Raw genomic sequence first — 20,631 nt, forward strand, 5'->3', positions numbered from 1 at the left:
AGGGGAGGCCTTTGGAGCAGCTCAGTGCTGAGGCCGGGGACAACTTCAAGCTCACTGCATCTCAATCTCTGCAGCTCTCCCAGAGTCCTGATCTGTAACACCTACCTCATGAGCTGTTGAGAGAATGAAGGGGTTAGTACATGCATATACAGTGCTCCCACGAGCGCCTGACATGGAGTTAGCGCTCAGCGCTCACTGACTCTCATCACAGTTCTTTCTCTCCCACACTTGTACCACACATGACTCTGTGCACAAAGCATCTGCTCAGTGTCTCCTTGCTAAATCCTACCCTCTGGAATGACAGAAAAGGGGCTTTGACTCCCTGCCCAGAAGTCCCTTGGAGTCTGTACCTTGGACTCCTGGGAGACTTTGCACTTTGGACTTACCTTAGAGAATTTCCTCCTTGGCTACTTTGCCCCCAGTGAAACGATCCCCTAGTCATTCAGCCCACCCAGATGACTAGGGTTAGAGTGTGTTGACATGAAGAGCTCTTGGCTGGTTGTGCTCCAAGGAGGAGCTGTGGAGGAAGCAGCTGCTTCGCTGGGGATAAAGGGAGCCAGGGCCTACCTCACCTGCCAGCCTAAGGTCTGAGGGGGTGGGCAGGCAGCCTAGGTCAAGGCCTTGGACATCTCAGCCCACAGGCCAGATAGCTCAACCCTTCAGCATTTTGCTCTCCTCTCTAAGTGGATGTCTAATTTGCTCTGCCTTCCAGAACAGCACTCTTCCCTTCCCTTCTAAGAGCCTCTATTACCTTATTTCATTTTTTCATAGCACTTATCACTTTGTGAAATTGTATTATTCTTTTACAAGCATTTTTTTCCCCCAGTCTTCCTTCCACTAGAATTTAAGCTGCTGAAGGGCCGGACTTTTGACTACTTTAATCCTTACAATTGCCATCACAAGACAGATAATATCCCCTATTTAATAGCTGAGCATATTGAGGTTACCTGGTTCATGAGTGGTAGATTGAGGATTCAGGGCCAGCTCTAATAGTCAAAAGCTTACATTCTGAGTCTCTGCCATAAGACGGAGCTTGATTAACCCGGCAAGATGGGAGTGAGGAGAGTGCATAGGTCTTGAGCTCCATAGTCTGTTTCCAGCAGCAGTAATAGGCCAGGAAGCATTCATGGGTGTACTAGGGACTTTCCCTGCCGCTGCTTCAGGAGGCAAAGTCAAATGCTCTTCATTCCTGCCTTCTCAGAGCCTATGGGATGTCTAGACATAGTTTAGTCTCTTCACTGCAAAGCAGACTGCGCTAAGCTGCTAAGGCAGCTGCTTCGCTGGAGATAAAGGGAGCCAGGGCCTAACTCACCTGCCAGCCTAAGGTCTGAGGGGGTGGGCAGGCAGCCTAGGTCAAGGCCTAGGTTACAAAGTGCTTTACAGGTGCTATCTTAATCTGCTTAGGCTGCTGTAATAGAAAAACATAGACTGGGTGGTTTAAACAATAGGAATTTATTTCTTGCAGTTCTGAGGGCTGGGAAGTCTAAGATACAGTGCTGGCTGGTTCAGTTCTTGGTGAGAGCCCTCTTCCTGGGTTGCAGCCAGCCACCTTCTTGCTGTATCCTCACAGGGCAGGGAGAGAGTTCCTCTCTCTTCTCTTCTTGGAAAGTCACTAACCCCATGCATGAGGGCTCCACTCTCATGACCTAATTGCCTGCCAAAGGCCACACCTCCAATTACAACCACATTGGAAGTTAGGGCTTCAACACATGAATTTGGGGATGACACATTCAATCCACAGGAGGTGCTGCTGTACTCACAAACACTGGAGTCTGGGAGGGTAGGTGGTGCAAGGAGGGCATTTTGGGCAGAGGTAGCAGCAGAGCAAAGGCCAATTAGGGCCTGTAAAGGATCTGAAAGGATAGAGTCTAGAAAGTTTCAGGGAAAGGGCAGTGATAGTGTGAAAGGTGGTTGAAAGGTAAGTTGGGGTTAAATCATCTAGGGCCTAAAAGAGATAAATAGGACTTTCTATGGCCTGCATAGCAGATGATAGCATGGACAGAACAACTGATGACTGTGTTGGGCACTTTACATTTTCTGAAGAACTTCTCTGTTCTCACAGCTGGTAGTATGCAGATAAAAGAGGCAAGTTTAGGATCAGGAGTCTGGGGTCTGCTCTACACTGGTAGAAATTGTATATACATGAACAAGTCACTTCACATCTCCAGGTCTCACCTTATTCCTCTCTGACAACAGGGTCCAATTTTTCAGCACTTGAGAAAGCATTACACAAAATCACACATGTGAAGATGTTGTATTTAACTTCTAGTCCTCAGTGTTTTCGCTGTAAAACTGGGACAGTCTTGTCCAGTCTGATTCAGGGGACCATGGCCGTGATGTTGTAAGCGAAGGCCAAATTATCAAGACTCTTTTTACGCAGGTCCTTGAATAGCTTGTTCCTTTTGGCACATGAAGCCAGGGAAGGTAGGGTTTCTTGGTTGATGGCTGGGAGCTTTAGAGAAGGGGCTTTGGCTATTTTAACAGCCTCTCTTAGTATGGTCACAATATTTAATTTATTTCGGACGCGTAGGGATAGATACACAAACCACCAATTACTACAAAACTGAGCGGCGAGACGGCGCCACTACACTGACGCAGCCGTACTCCCGTCCCCTTAAAGGGCCAGATCTTCCAGGGCCCCGCCTCCGCCGTACGAAAACTGCCAATCAGCGAGCGAGTCCCTCGGTGACGCCATCTTCTCGCGACGAAGTCGGGTATCGGAGGCGTTTCCTGATGACAGAGCCCGTGCGCCGAAGCTATGGGCAGCCGGGAGGTACTGGGCCAGGCGGCCCGGTTGGCCTCCTCAGGTCTGCTCCTTCAGGTACTCTGGGGGACCGGCCCCAGCCCGTCTTGCAGCGGGATTCACGGGGAGACCTTCGGGCCCTTGAGAACCCATTCCGGCGTGGACACAGCTAATAAGGAGGGGTTTGGCGAGAGGCGGTGGCGCCTGAGAGGGGACACCTGGGCCCAGAGCTGAGAGATTGCAGACAAATCACTTTCCTTTTGAGCATTCTGTTTCCCATATGGCAGTAAGGGAGGGATGCCTTGGGTGCTCTCGAATTTGTTTTTTTTAAGCCAGGGTTTTTTGTTTATTTGTTAATATTTTATCCATGTCACACTCCTTACCTCAAACTTTTTTTCAAACTTTGACCCCCACTGAGTTCAGAGAGACAGTATGGCATAGCTAAGAACAGGGACCTGGGTTGAGACAGGCCTGATTTGGAATCTTGGTTCTATCATGTGCTTGCTGCATGACCCAAGACTCCTCCTCATAAAATGGGAGTATAACAGTACCTAGGTCATAAGGTTGCTGTGAGGCTGGGTTGGGCTTATCTGGATAATTGTTACTTAACACAGTAGTATATTGACTCCATCTTCCTTCTGGCAGCGTGACCATGGACAAATCACTTACTCCTCTTGGCACTAATTTTTATCATCTGTCAGATGTGGTACATGCCAGTTGATCCAGATGTCATCGTTAAGATTCTTTTAACCCTAGAGCCAGGTCATTCTAAGTCATTTAGCCATGAAGCCAGGTGTTTCATTTTTTCTCTGTCTTGCTCCTGAGCCTTTCAACCCTTACTCACAAAAGCCCTGAATCTACTCTCCGCCTTATTTTAGAGAGGCAGCTTTTCACATGGAAGTTGAGAGAAAGAATCAGGCAGACCAGGGCTCACGTTAGGGCCTTGTCACTTGCTAAGTGCCTGCCTTTGGTGAAAATCTCTTGACTTCTACAGTCATCAGTCTGTCATCTCAAATGAGAATGATAGTGCAACCTCATAATGTCATTAGGCATATTGTAAATACTTACTAAATATTAGCTGTTTTTATTATGGTAATATGAACTTTTTAAATGATCATTGTAGGAATGAAATGAGATGAGCTACGTAAGGCACGTAGAAGAATTCCTTGCACAAATATACACTTAGTTAGCTGTTCATGTAACCCTTAATTAGGTGAATCCTGAGTTACTTAGTTGTATTTCTTTTCTGTTTCACCACATTGATAGCTATTTGAATTCAGTGTTTTATCCACAGTGTTGATTGTTCAACGTCTGACGATATCTTAGTACTGAGACTGGCTTCATAAAAAGAAAACAAGTCATAACAGAAAACCCACTAGTCTAGGAGTCTGATGGCCTTAGCCATAAGGTCAAGCTGGGTCATTTGCTTTTCATGTGGCAAATCCCTTTGCTCTGAGACTTACTTGCTTCCTGTGCATTTACCTGGTTGCTTTTAGGGATCAGCTATTTAAAAGATGTGAAAGGGCTTTTTAGAAAAAACTATCAAGTCCTTTACAAAGTTAAATGAAGACTATGTTGCTAATAAGGCCCACAATATGGAGCAAATATGGGGAATGTGAACAACTTCATAGCTTCATTAGCTCAAACCTTAACGTAAGCCAATTAGGTGTGGATATGGCCTGAGACATTAAGTTTATTAGTAACAATAACTTTGAAGTTAACATAAATGTGTTTATGTGTTTGTTTATTTTTTTGGTTATAGCATGTGGGATCTTAGTTCTCCAACCAAGGATGGAATCCATATCCCTTGCACTGGTAGTGTTGAGTCTTAACCACTGGACCACCCGGGAAGTCTGTGTGTATGTGTGTGTGTGTGTGTGTGTGTGTGTAATAGCCATAATGTTTAGGTTTCTTGGAGTGTTTTAATTCAGTCTTCTGTGCTTTCTCAAATTACAGTGCAGGCACTTGAGGTACAGTAGTTTTGCAATTACACTCTGTTCTGCAGGAATTTGGGAGTTTATTGCCTGTCTTCACTCTGAGCCAGCTATAGTGAAATTATTAATTCCTTTTATTTGGATGCATTTTTCAAAAATGCTTTCACTTTTTTGGTGTTGTTTGGTCCTTGTTATCAACTCTGTGAGACAGGTAGCCTCATTTGACATGAATGAAAATTGAGGCTTACAAAAATTCGAAGACAAGTTTAGCTAAATGGTGAGTTGAAATGCTGAGCTGAGAAAACTTTTTCTGTTAAGAGCTGCGTGAATTCGTTTCAAATCTCTAAAACTGAATACAGAATTTGGTGTCTTATGTATGTACCTGCATGTTTCTCAGGAGAGGCTACCGAGCTTTCCTGAGATTTTCAAAAGGTCATCTTGGACTCCATAAAGATTAACATGGTGATGTCTTGGCTTTGGAGACCTTACTGCTTTGTGACACTTTGGGGACCATGTTAGACTGTAGTCTCTCTTTTGGTCATACCTTTTCCCAGAGATATACTGTGGGAAATGTCACTATGGTCCATTGGCATACTTCGGTTGAATGTTCCAGATAGTAACTGTTCACGTGTAACTCAGAGTGCTTGACACAGAAGTGATCTGTCATTTGCATCATTTGCTCCAGAGTGCCTTTGAGTTACCCTTGTGGGGCTGCCAGGTTGCAGAGGTGGATGGCACTTAGTGAGGCTTGCACCCCAGCCATTATCCTCATTTGGCAACCTTATTTAATCGCGACCTGTTTTTCTCTGTCTCATGGGAAGAATTCTTAGCTCAGGTGGTTTTTTTGAATTGACAGGCCTAAGAATCTTGGGGCATTTCCTTTTCCAATGGCATTAGCTAGACTGTTTTCCTTTTCCCTCTGTTTTATATTATCTTATTGCAGTTGTTTAAAAGATATTTCATCTCCTCTCTGGAAAGTGGCAAATATTCAGTAAATATATATAGCCTTTTCTGCTTCCTAATTGACAAAACTAAAGTTCAAAGAGATTCAACATCAGTATCAGATGCTTAGGTATTACTAGGCAGAAAAGAAGGAGAAATTAGACTCCATAATTCCTGGTAAGTCTGCTTTATCATGCAGGCTTTCACTTGCTAAGTGCATGCTCTTTCTAAATAGGTTAGAAAGGGAATGCCATTGTGAAGCACTAGCTAGAATTCCCTTTTTGCCCACTGGAGTGCCTGACTTTGAACCTGAAGAAATTCAATGAATCTGTCACGGCTTCCCTCTTCTTGTCAGTAAACTAGGGAGACTTCCAAGCACCTTGGGTTCTTTGACCATTGCACACGAGTGCCAAGAGACCCCAAGAAATGAGATTTCACAAGCAGTACAGACAGCTTGAACATTTTAGAAAGAATCTCTCTGACAAAGCTTCTGTATGTCATTACATTAAGAAGAGCAGCCATCTTGTGTTCATTTCAGCAAAGTAAACCTTCCCAATATAGTTTATTCTTATGTATTTGTCTTCTTTTTTTGGCAGGTGTTGTTTCGATTGATCACCTTTGTCTTGAATGCATTTATTCTTCGCTTCCTATCTAAGGAAATCGTTGGCATAGTGAATGTCAGGTAAGAAGGAGTATACCCTGGCATTGTCCACAGCTCATATCCCTAGTTCGGTTTTCTTCAAACTCTGTACCTGTGTGTCACCCTCAGATTCTAGGAGCCTGGACCTTTACCGGAAGCAGAGTGTTTCAGCAGTGGGCAGAAGAGGAGCGTGCTGGGTTTGGGGGATGAGCAGGCGATGTTGCTTTTAATGGACCCGTGGTGTGTTTTCCATTAGCTGCCTCCAAATGCACATTTCTCTGCCAGCTCTTCTGCTGTGCCTGCTCTTAGAACTCAGCAGAGGAGTGGGAGTAATTCACTGCTAACTCCAACTCAGGTATAATCCTGTGTTCTTGTCCTGCTGACAGCAAAGGAAGCAGGAGTTCTGCAGATCGTGAAGATGTGCTTTGTAATTGCAGGGCCAGAGCAGCCACCTTCCCTCCCTCCTTAGTGAATTTTATAATTGGAAAGTGGCAGTGGGATGAGAACTGAGTCCTTGTCATTAGTTCCTCGGAGGCTCTTAGAAAGCCAGCCTGCTTTATCTTTTAGACTGTTTCTTCTACTCTCCTCCTGTCTGTTCATGGACACCCACACATATTTTGTCTTCACAAATGACACAAAAGTATAAGAAGCGATGTGCGTGCTCAGTATAGCTCAGGTTCTTAGGTGTGTCTTCACATTCTGGTAAACAAGACAGTATGTTCCAGACAGCATTTTACAATTATAATAATACTTACTGAACATATGCTCTTGGTGCTGTTCTTGGAGCTTTAATGAAGGCTCTCAAACTTTGGTGGGCAGAAGAATCATCTGGTGAGCTTTGCACTAGATGGGACTGAGGAGGTGCCTGGGAACTGCATTTTGACAGTTTTTTCAGGTGATTTTGAAGTAGGGGCCATACTTTGAGACATGCTGTTATAAAAACAGGAAGGAAGAGGGCCAAGGTCTCAGGTACTCAGACTTTAAAGCAGTTTGGGCCTCTGTCCAGCTGGCCTTCCCCAGATTGCCAGATCCCTGCTCTGACAGCCCTTATCTGGCCTGCCCAGCTGCTTAAGGTATGGTTCGCTCTCATTTGGGTGGATGCACTGCGTTCCAGGATGGTCCTTGGGCAACCTCAGGTACCGTTGCCCTGGGCCGTCCCCACTGTGGCTTCATCCAGGTCACTGCCTGCCGAGGAAGGGGAACCATCGTTACTCTCTGCTGAGGTGCAGGAGGGTCCACCTAGGTGCTGCCCTCCAGGAGGGATGCAGACAGGCCTTGCTCATCTGGGTTACAGCAGCCCCAGTCATGGCTGCCAGCCTCATTGCTTGCATTGAGATTCTCCACCGAGGAGAGCCTCGCTTCTTTCACAGGGGCCATTAGGTCACCAGTGTCAGGGTAGCCAAGAGGCCCTCTGGCTACCATTAGGGGTCATATTTTGTCCTTTTTTCCTCCTTATGGTCAGAGCCACACCTCTGCATAGACACAAAGATTGTAGCCTTTGGGGGCCACTGTGGCAGTTTCTCTCCTAGGCATAACTCTCCATGGGCACACACTCATATGGCCCTTGTTGAGTTCCTAACTCTGTTACTGTATGGGTCCGATTAGTTGGGGAAGAGGCTTCTGTAAGAAACCGTTGCCCCTCCATATCACCACCAAGATAACTGAGACTTTTCCTCCTCCCGGTTGCTGGAAAATCCCTGAAGTTGTCTCTATGAAAAAACTGCACATCATATTACTCTCTGCTTTTCCTTTATAGGCTAACACTGCTTTACTCGACCACCCTCTTCCTGGCCAGAGAGGCCTTCCGTCGAGCATGTCTGAGTGGGGCAGCCAAGAGAGACTGGAGTCAGACTCTCAGCCTACTGTGGCTCACGTGAGTTGTTCTTTGGCCGCAGACAGTTTCCTGGAGGCAAGTGTAGTAAGTGAGAAGTTTAAACAGCATTTCTTGCCTAAAGCTGAATAGTCTCCAGCTTGGGTTTTGCAATGGGCTTCTGGGCCATTGGCATGGGGCAGGAAGGGGAGGACGTCTGTGTGAAGGAGCTTCCCTGGCTGTTTTCTCTCAGGACAGCCAGGAGCCAGGAGGAGGCTTTGGGTGGGGGTTTCTGTGCCACGTTTCTAGCCCCATTTCTACCCCCTTCAGCCTCTGTAGGCCGTTTCTGCTGTTTTGATTCCCGCTGAGCCTGTGCCATCCTTTTTATTCCTAACCATTTCTTTTTACAGCGTTTTCTGATCTTTTAACAGCCGCTTATTATTTTTTGAAAGCCTTTTGAAGTGTTTCTTTGTATCTTTCCTCATTTTGTCATGTTGATTTCACTTCTGAGCCTTTTAAAATATTCTTGAGGGCCAAGTAAAAAAATAAAATAAAAAATAAAATATTCTTGAGGGTCAAGTATATCAGCTAAAAATTGTAATGACTTTTCTGCAGTTCAGTTCCTGCCGGGAGGGCTGATGGTTCAAATGGTTTTGCAGTCCTTCCCTTGCATAACTCTTTATTACCTCATGGAGATGACTGTTGTAAGGGCTGGTACGTGTTTATTTTATTAGAGGAATGACTGTTAGCCACCCAGTCATGCTGAAGAGCCTTCTGGTCACACCTGAAGGGATACTGTGCACTGGACTTCCAGTTATTTGAAGTATAAGACCAGCTCTATACCATCCTTTAGTCGTTCTCACTGCAAACAGCAGGCACTTCCGGCAGTTTTACTTGTAAGTCAGTGTAAAACAGTGGATAGGAGCAGGCTTTGGAGTTAGATCAGGATTGAGTCCTGCTTCTGCCCTTGACTAGCTGTTTAAGACCTTGGCCAAATATCCCCTATGCCTGTCAGCCTTAGTTTCTTCATCTTGTAAATGGGGGTAATGACAGAGTATTATGGTGAGGACTCAGTGAGATAAACGGGGTGAATCATAGTGCCTGGCATGTAGTAAGTGCCTGAGTAAGTGGTAGCTGTTTTTATCATGACCATATTTCTTTTCTGTTCAGTGTTACTATTTTAACATATATTTATTTTTATTGTTATATTTAGCATATTAAAAGACATTTTTTTCCCTTTTCTAGAGTTCCTTTGGGTGTGTTTTGGTCCTTATTCCTGGGCTGGGTCTGGCTACAGTTGCTCGAAGTGCCTGATCCTCACGTTGTCCCCCACTATGGAACTGGAGTGGTGGTTTTTGGCTTCTCAGCAGTGGTGGAACTTCTGGGAGAGCCCTTCTGGGTCTTGGCACAAGCACATATGTTTGTCAGGCTCAAGGTCGGTGTCCCTTCTGCTGTGAATGAGAAATGAGAAGAATAAATGAAAGAGTGGTTTTTTAAAAATGCTTTTATAAAAGAGAATGCTCTTCAAATTTGCATGTAAAATGTATTTGAAAAAAGGTAACATGATCAGTTCAGTTCATTCACTTGAGATTTGTCAGATGGGCTTGGTTGAAATTTACCTCTCCTGCACTATTAATGAAGAACAGGTTTGCTAATAGGGAAGTTACTAGTTTAAATAAGAATTTAAGAGGACCATAGAGGTTTTTTGGGTTTTCCTAGTGATTCTATTTAGTTGTATAATAATATTAACTTTTTCATCTTTTAAAGTGTATTACTTGATACATACAAAACAATTTAGTATATAACATATAAATCTTAAAGATCCATGAACCTACTACCCAACCCAAGAAATAGAGCAGTATTTTTCTTTTTAATTAGAAAATTTTTTAATGTGGACCATTTTTAGTTTTGGGTAGCCATTCCCTTCTACAGGGTGTCTTCCCAAGCCAGTGATTGAACCCAGGTCTCCTGCACTGCAGGCAGATTCTTTACTGTCTGAACCACCACCAAGGAAGCGATACATACGAAACAATATAGTATATAGCATATATATAAATCTTAAAGATCCATGAACCTACTACCCAACCCAAGAAATAGAGCAGTATTTTTTTTTATTACAAAAATTTTTAATGTGGACCATTTTTAAAGTCTTTATTGAATTTGTTAAAGTTTTGCTTCTCTTTTATGTTTGGTTTTTTGGCCAAAAGGCATGTGGGATCTTAGCTCCCCTACTAGGGATCAAACCCGCTGCATTGGAAGGTGAAGTCTTAATCATTGAACTGCCAGGGAAGTCCCAAAGTAGAACATTATAAATACTGTGTCCAACCATATTACTCACCCACACCTACCACCAGGGTAACCATTATCCCAGATTGTCTGGGGTTCCTTTGCCTCTTTAGTTTTAATAATGTCTCTAAAGTATACCCTTTACTATGGGTTTGCAGGTGATTGCTGAGAGCCTGTCAGTAATCCTCAAGAGCATCCTGACAGCCCTTCTTGTGCTGTGGTTGCCTCACTGGGGGCTGTACATTTTCTCTTTGGCTCAGGTAAGAGTTACGACTTTTAACTTTGGTATAATCTCTGTTTCTCCATCTGTGTTTTACTTGTTCCTGCTACTGCGTGGTTTGCATTTGCAGTATTCATGCATGTGGAGAAGGCTATAAGTTCTAGAAAGATGGTCTTGGCACTGCTTCTCCTCTGGCTGCCACGCCTGTCCAAGGCCGGATGTGGCCCTCACCAGGTCCCCACTGTGAGGGGGACGTGAAAGTTTGTTCTCATACATGAAAGCTTCTTTAGATGTTCTGTGGGCAAGCCTATATCAAACTGATCTTTGATTGTCTGATAGTCTTCTGGAGGAGAAAAAAAAGCAGCAAGGGGGTGGGGTGGGAATCAAATTGCCTGTTATTTTCCCTGAATTTCAATCAGTTGTTTTCAGAATAGCAGGAATCTCTGCCAAGCCTCTTTTAAACTTAGATTGAAATCTCTCCTAATTCAGAGGGCGTGAATCGAGTCATAGGAGGTATATTTTCAGTTTTAGCAGTTTTGGCTTCAGTTCTATCCCATTCTCTAGTTCTAATTCATCTTTCTAGTTCTATTAAAAGTATAACTTATTTTTGTTGTTGTTGTTTTTGTTGTTGAGTTGTTTTTGTTGTTCAGTCACTAAGTCATGTCCCTGACTCTTTGTGACCCTATGGACTGTAGCCTGCCAGGCTCCTCTGTCCATGGAATTTTCCAGGCAAGAATACTGAAGTGGGTTGCCATTTGCTTCTCCAGGGGATCTTCAGGATCCAGAGATCAAACCCATATCTCCTGCTTGGCAGGTGGATTCTTTACCACTGAGACACCTGGGAAGCCCCCCATAGCTAGACTGTAAGTGCTAATTTAAAAAATGAAACTAAGATCAAATAGTTATCAGACCATCTCATAGTTGAAACTAATTTGTAATTTTTCTTAATATATTGGAAAGCAAGTTAAAGTTCTTAGTAGTGATTTATGTGAAAATGTTTTCCTGTGTCCTAGGCAAAAACTGCAGATATTTCTGTGAAACATAGAAAAGCTAGATTTAAAATTGTAGATTAAGAATGAGAATTGCTTCCTAAAAGCAGCTTGCAACAATTGCATGTTTTAGAAATGTTACTTCTGATTATTTTTGCCACCGTTTATTAAGTCTAGAACTGCCATTCTCAGTGTTCATCATTGTTTGCGATGTACTCTCCCTAATAGGGTAGGAGGGTCATAGAGATGCCCAGTTATTGGTTGACTCTTCTTGGGAAAGTTACTTGCATTATGATTTTCTGATTATTGTAGCTCCCACCCAGGATACATCATAGATCATAGGTCAGCTAGGCCAGTTCTGAGTTTGAAGTTTTATTGGCATCCTTATCATAAGACTTGTGAAAGTTCTTCTCTGGGACATTGTCTGTCAGTCTCTGTGGGAAAGGTTAAAGAGCTAACAGCATCTCATATCACCAGGGGAGCCCCACCTATGGTGCTGGGATTCCCCTTTCTCCAGCTTGCCTCCTGAAACAGGTCCCTCAACTCTTGACATCATGACTCAAATAAAAAGAGTCAGTCTAGAATAATAAAGAACTCTCACAATTCAGTAACAAAAGACAAACCACCCCAGAAGTGGGTCAGGGACTTGAATAGATATTTCTCCAAAGAAGATATATAAATAAGCACACGAAAAGATGCTCAGCATCATTAGTCATTCAGTTCAGTTCAGCTCAGTCGTGTCCAACTCTTTGTGACCCCATGAATCGCGGCACGCCAGGCCTCCCTGTCCATCACCCACTCCCGGAGTTGACTCAAACTCATGTCCATCGAGTCACTGATGCCATCCAGCCATCTCCTCCTCTGTTTTCCCCTTCTCCTCCTGCCCCCAGTCCTTCCCAGCATCAGGGTCTTTTCCAGTGAGTCAGCTCTTCGCATCAGGTGGCCAAAATATTGGAGTTTCAGCTTCAGCATCAGTCCTTCCATTGAACACCCAGAACTGATCTCATTAGGCAGATGTAAATCAAAACCACGATGAGATACTGTTTTGTACCCACTAGGATGGCAGTTATCAAAAAGATAGTAAATAGCAAGTGTTGTTGAAGATATAGAGAAATTGGAACACTCATACATTGCTGGTAGAAATGTAAGATGGTGCAGCAGCTTTAGAAAACAATTTAGCAGTTCCCCAAAATGTTAAATATAGAACTGCCACATAATCCGGCAATTCTACTCCTAGATATACACCCAAAAGAATTGAAGACAAGTGATCAAACAAAAATTTGTATACAGGTGTTTGTAATAATACTATTCACAATAGTCAAAAGGTAGAAGCAAGCCAAATGTTCATCAGTTGATGAATGGATAAACAAAATATGGTATATCTATATAATAGAGTATTATTCAGCTATAAAAATGAAGTACTGATATGTGCTATGATGTAAATGAACCTTGAAAACATTATACTAAGTGAAAGAAACCAGGAAGTAAAGGCCACCCATTATATGATTCCATTAATGTATAATGTCCAGAGTAAGTGAGTCCATAGAGATGGAAAGCAGATTAGTGGTTATCAGGGGATGGAGGAATGGAGAGTGACTGCTTAATGGGCCAAGAGTTTCCTTTTAGAGTGATGAAAAATGTTCTGGAATTAGATAGTGGTGGTGGTTACACAACATTGTGAATGTACTAAAAACCACTGCATTATATGCTGTAAAGTGATTAAAATGGTCAACATTATGTGAATTTTTCCTCAGTGAAAAAGAGGAGCAGGGACCCTGTAGTTAAGATACTCTGTGAAGAGATTGTTGCTCCTCCCCAGACTCTGGTCAGCGGGAAGGGGACAGAGGCAGGAAAGGGGGCTGGAGAAGGTGCTTATTACAGAGGACATTGGCACTAGATGGTATGGCTCCCACGGCACTGCTTGTGTCTGAAAGGGTTTGAGGCAAGAAAGGAGGAGGGTGGGTGGCAGGTCTGTCCTCAGGCGTGGATGGGTTTGGAAAGCAGAGGGCCTACACCTGCTAAATCCAGACTCCTCTTAGTCCTTGATGTGTGCCTTTTTTACATGATAAGCCTTGGTATTTCCAGATTGAAAGTGGTACCTGGAGATCCCAGTCCTTGAGCTACTGTGCAATGCTGTTCTCAGGCTGAGAGAGAAGGGAATTTGTAAAAAGGGGCTCTTGGGATAGTCCTCCCCAACCTGCAGACAAAACTCCAGACTGTTGCTCCTCACCAGAAGCCATCTTTCTGTCTCAGATGGGAAGAGGGAGGGGTTGTGGGGCCTTTTATCACCTCTTCCCTCCCAGTCCTGTGGTAGCTCTTGCCCTGCCCATGCGCTGGGCAGAGAGGAGAGACAACAGCTCAGTTTTGCTTTTTAATCATAACGTCACAGGTTTCCAGGGTTCGTGGGAAATCCCCAGCCCTGGATGATGGCACATCCCTGGATATTAGCACAGCCAGGACATGTGGGTCCTCATGGTGTGCTGTCTAGGTGGGAAAGCCGTCCCTTTGGCCAGATACAAATCTTCTGAGAACGTATCTGACATTGCTGTGTGGTTGCCCTAGTGGATGTCTGTCATGGAGGTTATGTTCTGCCTGCCTGGAAGAACTATTCTCCCAGTCAGGTGGAGTGTTGTGATGCCTTCCCCAGCGATGCTGCAGTGGACCTGAGTGTTAGTGACTAGTACTGTTTTCCAGAAGGTGAGTCATTGCTCAATACAAAGTACAGTTAATTAAGACAGTTCTATTTCTTGACTGGCCTTTATGGTCGTATCTATAGGCACATCTTAGTTATGGTGATAGTGGTGGGTGGTTTAGTTGCTAAGTTTGTAGCCCGCCAGATTCCTTTGTCCATGGGATTTCCCAGGCAAGAATCCTGGAGTAGGTTGCCATTTCCTTCTCCAGGAGATTTTCAGGACCCAGGGATTGAACCCTCATCTTTCTGCATTGGCAGGTGGATTCTTTACCAGTGAGCCACTGGGAAAACCCCTTCTTAATTATGCTTACATTAAAACAGTGCAATTAAAACCCACTATTTTCTTTTTTTCAGCTTTCCTATACTACAGTTCTGGTGCTCTGCTATGTTATTTACTTTGCAAAGGTATTGGGCTCCCCAGAATCAGCCAAGCAACAAGCTCTTCCTGTCTCCAGCATGACAGATCTGTTACCCAGTATGACAAGAAGTAGAGTAAGTAATGTATTTTGTCTCTTATCATTTTAATCACAGATGCTGGTTATCCTCGAGGGAAAGAAATGACAATTTATTGTTTATAGTTATAATAACAAAGATAATTTGATAACTCACGTTTATGAAGTGCCTGTTATGTGCTCAGCCACGGTTTCTAAATCTTGGCACTAATGACGATTTGTGTTGCATGATTTTTTTTTTTAATTAAAAAAAAATTTGTGTTGAAATGTAGATAATTTATAATGTTGTGTTAGTTTCAGGTGTACGGTGCAGTGATTCAGTTATAGATACATATGTATATATGCACATATATATATATATATATATATATATATATATATATATATATATGTTGTTTAGTTGCTAAGTCGCGTCCGACTCTTTTGTGGCCCCATGGACTGTAGCCCACCAGGCCCCTCTGTCCCTGGGATTTGGAGTGAGTTGCCATTTCATTCTCCAGGGTGGGTCACATTTGTTGGGGAGGAGGGGGGCTGTCCTTTGCATTGTAGGATGTATAGCGGCGTTCTTGATCTTTACCCACTAGATACCAGTAACTACCACCCCTCAGTTGTAACAACCAAAAATATCTCCAGATACTCCCCTGGGGGGCAAAATTGCCCCCAGTTGAGAAACTCTCTGCCACTCCCTGTGCCAGATAATTTACATACTGTATTTAATGGTTACAGCAACTCTTTGGGGCTGACATTATTATCTCTCTTTTAGGGTAGAGAAGCTGAAGCTTAGCAACTAAATACCTGCCTGGGGTGGGGGTCAGAGTGAGGACAGGAGCCGGGTAGGCATGACTCCCAGCAGAGTGCAGGCTCTCACCCCATGCTCACTCTCTCTGTTCTGCTGCTGTGTCTTGGTTTTTCCAGGGCCTGACCTCCAGCACAGACAGTCTGGAGGTGCTGACATAGCCGAAGGCCCCTGCAGGGTTCCTTTGTCTAGTGTCAGGCCACTCTCTCAGGTGATCCGCTTCCCCAGGTAGACAGTTGAGGCTTCCAGAGGCTGATGGGTGGGAGTGAGGCATAATCTCTTTTTACTCAACACTTCAACTCTCGATCCATTTAACTTTTATCTCCTGACTCTTGTGGGGTCAGAGCTAGAGTCTCTAGCCCAGGAGTCATGCCCATGGTGTTTTACCACACTGCATCTGTGCGGTGGCTCTGTGACCTGCTCCATCTGGGCTGATCCACTTTCTCTTTTTCTTGTACTTGCTTGTTTGCTGGAGGTGGTTCACTGAGTTGAGGTAAGGCTTCAGCTCTGCTTCTTCTTAAAGCTCTTCCCTGATTACTTGAAAAATGTAACAAAATATTTGGAATTCAAGTCTCAGAATGTTAGGAATCTTGTTGTACAACTTTTCAAGAAAAACCAGATACGATGTAACAAAGCCATGTATGTTCTTGTTAGAAGAGAGCTCTCCATTCTGATCAACTGGATCTTACCTTCCACCTAAATCAGCATCACAGTCTTTGGATGCCAGGGTGCCTTATCTGCAGGCTTAGTGGATCAGGACTCCAGATCACTTCTCTTACCTGGAGCTCCTTGCCCACAGAGCGCATCTGAGAGTACAGAAAAGTTCCTCTCCTCGAGTATTCCCCAGGGCCCACCTGTACCAAGCCTGGCCAGCTTGTCGTATTGGGCCAGTGCCTGCGCCCAGCAGTATTTTCAAGTGCAGCTTTTGGACTGTTAATACAGCCAGAGAGAAAAGAGGAAGAGTCGGACAAGTGTGTACTTAACCCTGTAATGGGCTCAGAACTCTGACCTTCAGTTTCCTTATCTATCAAACGGGTGTAATAAGAGTTGTTCAGTCACTAAGGTGTGTCCACCTCTGAGACCGCATGGACGGCAGAACACCAGGCTCCCCTGTCCTTCACTAAGTAAGAGTGCCTCCCTCCTAAGGAGGTTGTGAGAGCCAGATGAGACGGGGCACGTAAGGTGCTTTACGCTGTGGCCTGGCATGAGTGCCCATCCATAAATGACAGCCTGCACCGTCACCAGCACCTCACTGCTGCGCTCAGAGCCGAAGTAGCTCCTCTGCAGCATCCCAGGCAGGCAGGCCCTGATGACTGCTGAGAGTTCAGCGGCTTCATCCGTCCATCTGTCACGAAAGTACCCGTGCTCATACTGTTGGAGGCCTGAGCATGAGAAGGTTGCGTGTACCTTCAGTCTGTGGCAGCACTCCTTCTGACAGAGCCCGGCCCCTGCGTGGGTGCTCTCTGGGGTACAGACACGTAGGAAGGTGACTGCTTAGCCTTAGGGAGCTTCCTGTGCATTTGGGAGGCAGCAGGTACACATCTGAAGCCTGCAGGACTCTATCCAGATCTCCGAGTTCTCACTTCTTTTTAAAAAAAAATTATTTATTTGACTGTGTCAGGTCTTAGTTACAGCATGCAAGTTAGTTCCCTGACCAGAGACAGAACCCGGGCCCCTGCTTTGGGAGTATGATGTCTTAGCCACTGGACCACCAGGAGACTCCCAAGGGTCCTCACTTTTAAGGTGAGATTATTGGTCTACACGACCCCTGAGGCCCCTGTTAAAGACTTACAGAGTTCTGTGGAAGTATTTGAACTTTGACAAAGAACTGTTTGTAATAACTGCCATTGACTGCATACTTACTCTGTGCCTGGTCCTAGGCTAAGCACTTGGACTTCTGTCCTTAAAACTTACAGTAACCCTATGAGGTAAATACTATTGTCTCCCATTTCACAGATGAGAAAACTGAGGTTCAGAGGAGTTAGGTGATTCACCCTAAATCACACAGCTGGCTTTGGGCCCACTTCTTTCTAACTTCTGTCTGAAAAAACCTTAGTCTGTGTGTTTAATCTCTATGCTCTGAATTCGTCCAAAAGGAATTAGTTTATTGCCCAAAGTAATTATTTGTTTTACTTGAAGATTGGGAGGCTCCAGGTAGAGCAATTCATTATTTTTGTTTTTTGTTTTTTTTTTTTTTTAAAGAAAAGAAGTGAGCTGAATCTGAATGCAGTGGGTGCCTACACGAGCCTAACTTGACTCTCTGGAGCAGCTTTCTGTCCTGGGGGCTCCTTTGTACAAAACTGGTCAAACAAATTACATTTACTGTCAACTTGACCAAATTAGGAGATTTCTTTCCTCTTCTTATAGAATTCCATCTTCTTTAAAGATACTTATTTAGCCTTAAAATAATGACACCTCAAATAATGGCTGCCATTTACATCTTTTGTACTCTTTGACACTTCTGAGTGATTTAATATACAAGATCAGCTAGTATTCAGGTAAAGCTGAGAAGTTTAACATAGTTACCACGTACTGAGCAGTATCTGTGTTAAGCACTGTACAAGGTGCCCTGGGTAGGGTAGTGCACTCGGAATTTGCACTGAAGTCCTGAGATAGGACTTCCTATCCCATTTTGTAGGTGAGAAAACTGAGGCTTAGCAAAGTTAAATATCTTGCCCATGGCCTTCATACTCCGTAAATCAGGAGCTGTAGGGAATTCCCTGGCAGTCTGGTAGGTAGGACTCAGCTTCCACTGTAGGGGGCATGAGATCGATCCCTGGTTGGGGAACTAAGGTCCTGCAAGCCACTTGGTGAAGTAAAAAAAAAGTGTCACGAGCTGTAATTTGAGTTCTAGTCTCTGAGCTCAACTCCAAAACCTGAACCCTGCCACAAGGAGAGAAAAGGTTTAAGATCAGGAGAAGGCAGTGGCAATCATCTGTCATTTTTCAAGTGATGAGGACAGTGGAGGGTGGGTGGAAATGGGAGTGTGGACAAAGCCAGGGCAGTCAGCAGGCCTGCAGCAAGAGGGAGAGAGAGGAGTGCCGTGTGGGGTGTGGAAGTGGTGGAGTGCAGGGGACAGGACCATGGCCCCAGTGATTCTTGACAGTATGGTAAAGATGCAGCTGGTTGGAGCATTGTAAGTCAAGGGGTTTGGGAAGTGGAAGAGTAACTTAGGGTAAAATACAATGAGCCCCAGAGTTGTGATTCCAGACCTTCTCTAGAGGTACTGCCCATCACCTTTCACCATCCGTACCTCAGTTTCTCCATCAGTACAGGGAGGCAGTGGAATTGCTTGTTGGTCAGGGAATTCTAGAGAAATTCACAACCGGATAGACCAGCTCAGCTAGCTTTTGTGGAAGGGGCCTCTTTTGACCTTTCAAAGTGACAAATCCATTCAGAACAGTAAAATCCCAAAGAATGCACTTCTTTTTCTACCACTTAGCAGATGCCTCTGAGTAGAAACCTAATCTCTGCTCAAACTTTCTGCCTCTCTATCATTAATGAGCATTTTGCAGTTAGTAAGCAGTATGGCTATTCCTTCTAAACCATGGGTCCATTTAAACTGAAGGCATTAGGAGGAAGGAATGTTCAAGTATGAGCTTGCAGATCAGATACACTGTCATGATAGCACTCTCCTAAAGAATTTTTTTTTTTGACTTCAGCTTCCAAGGAACTTCTTTTTTAAGGGCTTAGCCACCCTCCCAAACCAAATCACAACCTGACCAGCAAGTCGGCTTCACAGAAGCCTTGTGGACACACTGTTAACTGTTCATTTCCTTTGAAAAGAGCACAGTTACTACTTTGTAGACCACACACCTCGCCCCTCCAGAGGGCCATCTGGCACAGAGAGGGCGGAGTGTGAGAGAGAGAAGGTGCTATGCCCTGGCTCCTGTGAAGCCAATGATGGGCAGGATCAGTATTCGTCATCAGAGGATGATGTGGTCCACAGTGTCCCCTAGTGGTCTAGGGAGGTCTGGCGCTCTGTTCTGGGAAAAGTAAAGGTTCAGTTTCCTTCTCAGTTCAATTCAGTCACTCAGTCGTGTCCACCTCTTTGCGGCCCCATGGACTGCAGCACGCCAGGTTTCCCTGTCCATCACCAGCTCCTGGAGCTTGCTCAAACTCAGGCCCATCGAGTCGGTGATGCCGTCCAACCATCTCATCCTCTGTCATCCCCTTCTCCTCTTGCCTTTAATCTTTCCCAGCATCAGGGTCTTTTCCAGTGAGTCAGTTCTTTGCATCAGGTGGCCAAAGTATTGGAGTTTCAGCTTCAGCATCAGTCCTTCCAATGAATATTCAGGACTGATTTCCTTCTCATGAGGAATATTTACCCCTGGACTATAGCTGCCATGGCATTGGCTCCCGGTCCAGTGATGCGCTGAAGTCAGTGTGGTTTGGAAGGATTCAAACTACCTTCCAAATAGGAAAGAAAGGTTCTGAAACTAAGGGATGAGAAGATTTGAGGACTGGAAATGACCCTTGCTTTCTAAGAAGCATTTTCATTAACTTAAACTGATGACTTTCCAAAGGTAGGATTTCAGGGGGCTCTTTAGAAGGAAAAGGGTGATTCATAAGGGCAAGCCCACTGCATCTCTCCAAAATGTCGACTTTAGCTATGGAAGCTGGCCCAAAGGCAGGCCTGGAACCTGTCCCAGTCACCTTTGTCTTCACATTTAGAAATATAAATTCTTTGTCAGTATTTGTTGGATGTTTCTATGTGCTTAGCAGTAAATGAAAAATTAGTGGGGACTATCCAAGTTGGGATTTAGAGACCAAACTGAGTTTGCCTCCCATGTAACATTTATTGTATTCTTAGACTTGCAATACCTAGAGGTTTTTTGTTTTGCCTTTTTTCTAGGCTTTTGTAAATTGGGAAGAGGCTAAATTGACTTGGAGTTTTTTCAAACAGTCTTTCCTGAAACAGATTTTGACAGAAGGTAAGTAAAAGGTTGCTCTGAGCAGTCAGGAAACTGAAGTATCAGAGACGGGGAGCTTCCTGGCTGTCCAGTGGTTAAGACTTCAGGCTTCCATGCAGGGAGCACATGTTTGATCCTTGGTCAGGAAACTAAGATCCCACATGCCATGTGGCATGGCCAAAAAACAAAAACACACAAAACCAAAACCAAAAAC

General features: G+C 44.4%; 1 protein-coding gene across 2 annotated transcripts in view; it reads left to right on the plus strand.

The window, feature by feature from the left end:
- Positions 1–2,705: 2,705 nt before the first annotated feature.
- Positions 2,706–20,631, plus strand: part of RFT1 (RFT1 homolog) — a 41,942-nt gene continuing 24,016 nt past the window's right edge. For both annotated transcript variants that reach the window (XM_061128366.1, XM_061128365.1), the window contains exons 1-7: positions 2,706–2,821; positions 6,216–6,301; positions 8,016–8,132; positions 9,315–9,504; positions 10,514–10,615; positions 14,611–14,748; positions 20,360–20,438. In XM_061128366.1, the coding sequence (XP_060984349.1) occupies positions 2,759–2,821; positions 6,216–6,301; positions 8,016–8,132; positions 9,315–9,504; positions 10,514–10,615; positions 14,611–14,748; positions 20,360–20,438 (775 nt within the window). In that variant the 5' untranslated portion in view covers positions 2,706–2,758. The remainder of the gene's footprint in view (positions 2,822–6,215; positions 6,302–8,015; positions 8,133–9,314; positions 9,505–10,513; positions 10,616–14,610; positions 14,749–20,359; positions 20,439–20,631) is intronic.

This window comes from Dama dama, chromosome 24, assembly GCF_033118175.1.
Source record: "Dama dama isolate Ldn47 chromosome 24, ASM3311817v1, whole genome shotgun sequence".
NCBI classification, from domain to species: domain Eukaryota; kingdom Metazoa; phylum Chordata; class Mammalia; order Artiodactyla; family Cervidae; genus Dama; species Dama dama.